This window comes from Microchirus variegatus, assembly GCF_963457635.1.
Source record: "Microchirus variegatus genome assembly, chromosome: 15".
NCBI lineage: Eukaryota > Metazoa > Chordata > Actinopteri > Pleuronectiformes > Soleidae > Microchirus > Microchirus variegatus.
This window is the reverse complement of record NC_139816.1, coordinates 2,416,138-2,423,372: the sequence shown is the minus strand read 5'-3', so window position 1 is coordinate 2,423,372 and position 7,235 is coordinate 2,416,138. Positions and strand designations below refer to the sequence as shown.

General features: G+C 40.1%; 1 protein-coding gene across 1 annotated transcript in view; it reads right to left on the bottom strand.

Moving 5' to 3' along the window:
- The window catches only part of apbb1ip (amyloid beta (A4) precursor protein-binding, family B, member 1 interacting protein), a gene marked incomplete at its 3' end in the record, with an annotated part of 30,457 nt that overhangs the window by 5,142 nt on the left and 18,080 nt on the right, over positions 1-7,235 (bottom strand). The window contains exons 7-10 of the mRNA XM_083901360.1: positions 5,106-5,227; positions 3,566-3,640; positions 2,846-2,989; positions 2,330-2,440 (exon numbers count right to left, since the gene is read on the bottom strand). Coding sequence (XP_083757486.1) covers positions 2,330-2,440; positions 2,846-2,989; positions 3,566-3,640; positions 5,106-5,227 — 452 coding nt within the window. The remainder of the gene's footprint in view (positions 1-2,329; positions 2,441-2,845; positions 2,990-3,565; positions 3,641-5,105; positions 5,228-7,235) is intronic.

Genomic DNA, 7,235 nt, shown 5'->3' with positions numbered 1-7,235 from the left:
TCTGCCACCACTGTTACTTCAAGAGTTCTGGTTCTTGGTCTAACAAGTTTGAGAACCTCTGTCCTTGGACAAACTTCTTCTTCTTCTTCTTCTTCTTCTTCTCTTGGAGCCGGTTCGTCTTTCACTGGTTGATAATTCACTTCCTTTGCTTCTCTAAGCTCCTTTCACTTTGATCTTCACCATCTCATCTATTGGTTTTCTGCTGATTCTGGTGTTTCCCAGACAAAAAAAAAAAAAGAAAGAAAGAAGATGCAGACTTTCACATCCTTTTAAGACTCGACCGCCAAAAACCCATCGAGAGCTTTATCCTTTTTTAAATTTCACGTCAGCACTTTCCACTCATTAATGAGCACTGTGTGATCACTGATAATACTCTCATAATATTTAAACTCTCATTCACTGAAATGAAGCAGTGATTTTAGAGCGATTTCTTTTATAGAAACCCCTCTGTTTGACAAATGCTTTAGAAATTCACCCTGTTCCCTCTTCCTCACCACCAACCCCTTTCACTTCTTCAAACTAAAATATTTATTGTGTTTCACAGTTCCAGTAAAATAAGAGGCTGAGCAGTTTAGCCGAGTTTAGACTCTGGAACCATTCTGCATTAAGAATAATAATAATAACAATAATAATAATGTCTACATTTAGGTCTTTTCATTAATCTCAGATGGTGTAGGATACAGTAACTATGCAAGTTTATGGAAGTTGCAGCTTCCCTCTAAAGCAGGGGTCTCAAACTGGCGGCCCAGGGGCCACATGCGGCCCCCGACTTAAACATCATGTTATAATGAAAACATGGCCCACGACCGTCTTTTAAAGCGGAACTAGACCTGAAGTTCCTATTATCGCTGTTTTTTTTGGTGTGTATCTGCGTCATTACCTTGTTTATGAAGCCTGACGGTTCGAAACAAACAGTTCAGCCATTGCTGAGAACGCTGTGTTTTATTGTAATCTCGGGGCTCAACGAGATCACTGAAAATCCCGTAATAGTTACGTAAGCAGCGGTTCTCCTGAACAGCAGATCCTCCTGCTCCGGGCACTAGTCCGGGCACATCCGGTTGCGTACATTGAACCGCAGAAGAAGAATAACGTCCGTTGTGGAGGTGTTTCACGAGCGACAGTGTCTTCTGACTCTGGGTCTGACTCCGGGTCAAAGGTCGTCAAAGGGACTGAGGCGGGGAGTCGTGAAGAAGCTATTTTTAAACACTGTTAAAACAATGTTTTGATAATGAGGAGCAGTGCATCTGCCGTTCCAGAGGGGGGCGCTGCGCTTCTGAGAACAGATGTGCTGGATAGTACTGGCCAATCACAAGACTCTGTCTTCTGGGGGTGAAAGTTCACTCTGAAATCTCGCAGCAGAAAAACAGCGTCAGAAAAGAGGATTTCTATCGGCTAGTTCACAGCAACTAGGAGGTTTTTGACCATAAAAACAAGTTAATGTATGTAAGTAGACCTCCATAACTAACATATATGTGCAACAGGACCACTCTATGTGACCTTTAAACACAGTGTGTAGCTGAGGCTCAGCTGCCAGCGACGTGAAAGAATAGAATATATGTTTGCTAGCAATGTTTTTTATAACAGTAATAATAAGACATTTGGTCATAATTATCCCATTATTAAATGTATCATATACAACATTCAATCATAAATACACTTGTTAGGGCCAGAGCCACGAATGACAGTGTCCGAAACGGCTCCTGGTACGAATTTTAAATGTCTGTTTTTGATATTAATACATTCATTTTGCATCATAAATAGTATAATTAAGTATACGTGTGATATCATGATGCTGATGCTGATCATGATGAACCGTTTTTTTTTTTTTTTGTTTAATAAAAGGGCTCCTCATTTTGGAAGTTAGGGAAACACTGCTCTAAATCAATTAATCCATTATTAATTGATTGCTAAATTAAACGTCAACTCTTTTGAGGAATTAAAACAACGCTTTCTGATTTTTCAGCTCCTTTAAATGTGAATATTTTCTGGATTATTTTCTCCATATGACAAAGAAATAAAGTTAAAGTTAAAACGAGACACTTGAGAACATCATCATATCCAGGTTAGACGAACTCGACTGCTAGAATCCAGTAGGAATATTTGAAAAACGTGTATCTTTGGATATTATTTTGTTATATGTGGATGTGGCATTTCAAAGCAAAATAAACATAATCCGAGTCAGCAACAATTGAAGGTCACAAAGAGTGAGAAAAGCCACGCAAACATCAGGATAAATAACTCACACAGAAAGGATCTGGTCGAGGGTGGATTTAAACCAAATACTTCTCTTGTTGTGAAGCACCAGCTTAAAAACACACATTCTTTTTACCTTGAGAATAAAGCAGAAGTCAGTTGGAGCCTTGTGTTTGGTCCTGAAGTCTTTGGCGTAGTAAACGTTCACGTTGTCAAACTGGAGGAAGCAAAGGAGGTCACGGGACGACTGCAACGAAACAAGGGACAATTTAATTACAGCGGAATCTTTTTCAAATTCGACCTCTTTTCATTTCTGTATGTCCAGTGAACGGAGAGCGTGCACCACAAACGCAGCAGTCGAGCATAATTCACCGAACCAAATGGTACCGTGTGTTTGGGAGCAGTAGCTGCCAAGAGATGTAAGATATAAAGAGAATATACCGCAGGTAAAAGCTCTCGAAACAACAGTTGATAAAGCAGAAATACAACACACACAAAGGTTGTCGTCCCAGTGAGAAATGAGAAAAATGTCAAGGTTTCGTTTGAAATTCCAAAAAAAACTTCTCTTTCTCAGCTGGATATTCAACATTCACCATTCATGAATGGAAGCGAGTTTTGTTTTTGGCATCGCCTGCCTCTCACGACCACTGACCTTGGTCTTCCCTTTGGGCACATAATAAATCCCAGAGGCCCTCAGCTGGAAGAGCCGCTGCTTCCAGGACTTCTTGCCGTCTTCTTTGAGGTGCAGCACCGCCTCCAGGTCAGGAACGATGATGGAAGTCCCGCAGAAGTTCTCCTGCAGAGGTGGAGGAGAGATGGAAGGGATTTAAAAGCCCACATCATCTCAACGATGACTTCAACTCGGGTCCATGTTAGGGCTGGGCGATATATCGATAGGCAGGTGAGACAGATATATAAGATATATCGATATATTTTCAAATGAGATATGGAGTTTTCAATAAAACTACTCATATTTGACTTTGACTGAACATTTCATTTCACAGCTCTCACTTTGCGGAAAAAACATCGGGATATACAGTATATCGTATATCGATCTCGCCCAGCCCTAGTCCATATCATAGAAATGTACGTTTGGGTTTGCAAAAACAAGCTCCCATTGTGAAGCCTCCAGATTTGTGATTCCACCTGCGTTTTGTCAGCTCTTCAAACCTGAAACTCACAAACATCATCTGCAACTGGACAATCCTAGCTGTCAATCACACCAGTGTCCACACATATGTGGCGTGCTTTATGGTCTACGTTTGTCTACATGTGACATCAGAAGACCTGAAACTAGTGATTGAGACCATTTCCTCCTCAGGAAAACAGAGCTCTTGTATGATGTCCATTTCTTATGCATTATTGCATTTACCTCAATTAATATCTCCTTGTCTTTGTCTTTCATGTCTTTGAGACTTTTCTTGTCCTTCTTCCATAGATAAAAGTTCTGTGGAAATAAAACACAAAAAACATATTAGCATAACTGAGACGGCAGTCATGTTCGTATGTACTTTTGACAAATTTCATTCATTCACACCATTTAGTGCATGGTTTCATATCATTCTCTGTGTAAATGCCTGAAAAATCACCAGAGCTGTGAGCCGCAGCTACTGAGATAACTACGGGAAAAAGCAAGTAAGCTTTAAGTGGCAACTGTTAGCGTTCACAGGCTACACCAAGTGTGCCGTCCTTGGAAAACATAAGATCCACTTAATATCAGAATGTCTGGCCTCTTCCCTAAAACCGACTCATTACTGTGATTTATTTTGAAGTGATTGGACTCAGACGCTGAACAGTGAACATCACTATCTGCCTCACAAACCCAGACTCTGTCCCGGCTGACAGAGAGACTTGGATTGGACATCAAAGTTGGGGTTTTTTTGCAGGTGAGACGGAACCATTTTTGTAGCTCCTGTCAAAAGTTGAAGCTGTAAACTGATACGTACACGCACGTACTATATTTATTAAGGGGGTCTGTCTTTTGCCTGGGGGACGTGGACGACATGCTTTAAAAATGAGAATATCTCCCGTTTTTTTTTTCGACCCATGAAACGCACAGAGATTACAAATGGACTGGTTGTATCAACAAACATGGCGAGATCTTTGCGTCTTTGGCCTGAAGCTGTTTTGTCTGATGTATTACAGTGAGGACATACATGTACAAGGTCGTCCTCCTCAGGGCAAACACAGCACGTAATAGACAACAGTGAAAACAGCCAGATGTCGCGGAGCAGAAACAACGTGGGGAGAGATTTGCACAAACCAAAGCCGAGAATAATGATCTCGACTTTTGAGATATCCCACACACACACACACACACACACACACATTCTTGTACGTGCTGCATACTGAGGACTGGGTTGCTGGCAAAGTAGGGACCATCATTTCCACTTTATAAATCAACATAATTACAAATATCTACAAAGAACTACTGGCTGCAGTACCATAAAATGTCTGCAGGTGGAGCCCCAGAGCAAAAAGGGCTGGAATTTTTTTTTCAATTTTTAATTTTTGGTCCAAAATTTTACTAAAACATCATACATCAACAAAAATGTTTAGTTCAAAATTTGACAAAAACGTCATACTATACTATGTTGTCCAAAATTTAAAAAAAATTTTTTGACCCAAAATAAAAAAAATAATTTGACCCAAAATTTGCAAAAAAAAATTGACCCAACATTTGCAAAAAAAAATTGACCCAACATTCGGAATTTTTTTTTTTACCAAAATTTGGAAAAAAAAATTGGGCCAAAATTTGAAAAAAAAAATTTGGCTAAAAATTTTTGGCCAGAAATTTGACAAAAACGTCCTGTCGTCCAAAATTAGATTTTTTTTTTTGGGGTCAAAAAATAATACACACAACTATATTAGCTACTATATCAGTGGAAGTGTGTACAGATGAGGGGACTAACCTGTGGGTTTTTGAAAACCGCGTATTTCTGTCCGCACTCTTTGAAGAGGATTTTGTTCTCGGTGTCCCTCGACCACGCTAACAGCGGCTCCACGAGGTTCTCGTGGTCTTCAAAGGTCCGCTCTGCAGAGACAAAATCAAACATGGAAGTCAGCAGATCATCGTGCGTAAACCAGGTGAGATTAGAGTTCCTGTTATTATGTGGAGAAACATTGCAACAGGTCTACATTCTATCATCTGATAATGGATCAGATCATTACCAAAAGGGATTTGACATTTTTCAAATTCTTAACCATGGCTCCACAACAAAAATGGCTCCTTTCATATGACACTGAACTAAACAGTGTCTGTTCTCCTCTTAATTTCCAAAATATAAAAGTGTCTGGTAGACGGATGTACAGAGACATCTGTGGAGAGGCTGGAGGCAGGGACTCGGACAGAGGACCTACGTGAAGACATGTCAACAGAAGAGTGGGAGGAGGCATGTACCAACGCACAATTAACTAACTACTAAAAACAGCCTGAAATTACTAAAACACAACCATTCTGGCACGAAGTGAAACGAACGATGCATCCAGAACATTTTACAGATCATACAGTACCCACAGCTTTATATTAGGTTTACCTACCAGATAACCTTAAGATTAAAAAGAATAGACAGGCATAAAAAGAATAATAATATCCCTCTCATGGATAAAACATCAGAAGACCAAATGACCTGAGCTGAAACTATTACTCCATTAACTATTTTGATAATTGATAAATCAGTTTGAAGCTTTTGTTCATTATTAACAGAAGATTTCGGATTATTTCAGCTTCTTAAATGTGAATATTTTCTGGTTTCTTTGCTCCGCATGAAAAAGAAAACATTAAAACTGAATCAGTTTCAGTTTGTGGAGAAAAACAAGACATTCGAGAACATCATCGTTACCATGTTTGACAGACACTGATCAACATTTTTCAACTACTGGATTAATTATGAAACTAATTGCATTGTTGCAGCTCTACAATAAAACATCAACAACCTAAATTCCACCAGATCTGGGAGCGCTTCATTTACTGACTAACAGGAACAGATGTGACGTGTGTGATGGAAGCGCCAGGAGACGTGTGAACGTCCTATAAAATGGACTCATACGATTGTGAAACGATAAAAAGAATGTCGGCAAACCGTGTCAACAAGTAAAAATAGGTCTTGGATTTGGTCTGGGTTAATGGTTTCCAAGCTTTTCAGAGAAAAAGGTCATTTGTGACTTCTGTTCTTCTGCTTTTGCCTGTGACAGATGACTCTGCACATGATTACATGACAGCAACAGGCACTAAAAAAAAGACCAGTGATGTCATTTTCACAAACACTCAAGTGTGAGTTTTACATCGGGCTCGACACATCACTGTGATGTGTGCGTTTGTTCGTAGAAAAGTATTTCTCAGCACAATCAAACACTACTGCCAATACTCTCTCACAGCGAGTCTACGCACATTTTTTTTAATTTAAACTGGAACCTGCCACTCTTTAATCTCACTTTATATCCTCCGTGTGCGCTCAGTTTATGACTCTGCTTTGTAAACATGCCAAAACTAATGCTTCACCATGTGTACGGTGGCTTTAAATCAGCTCACATCAAAGTCAGTTTCACGGCCGCGTAATTGACTTTTCTTCACGTTCGTTTTTTTTAAATGGACTGAATTAAGGATGGGGTCGATAAAATAACACTTCCTCCCCCACACAAAGCCGTCTGTTGGAGAAACTTTAAATGGCATTATAAAGTCTGAAAACACATTAGGAGCACTTTCCTCTCTGCCCACACACACACACACACACGCACACAGATCTAAATCGTATACGGGGCATTTGACTGTAGTTTAGCCACGCTCGACAATTACAGGTTTCCAGCCCAGGCTGGAGGTAGGCATTAAATAAATTGCTGCCAGTGTTCCACTCTCGACTTTGACTATTACAATCATTAAGTGGATGGTGTGACTTTGCAGCAGCAGTGAGTTATTGGGAGTAAAAACTCCCTTTGAACTGCGCTAAGCGTGTAGTGTGGCGTGGACAGCGAGCAAGTGGCTGCAAAGATCTGTAGGTGTTTACTGTGCATGAATAGCCTGGACTTTCCCCCTCCTCCACTGA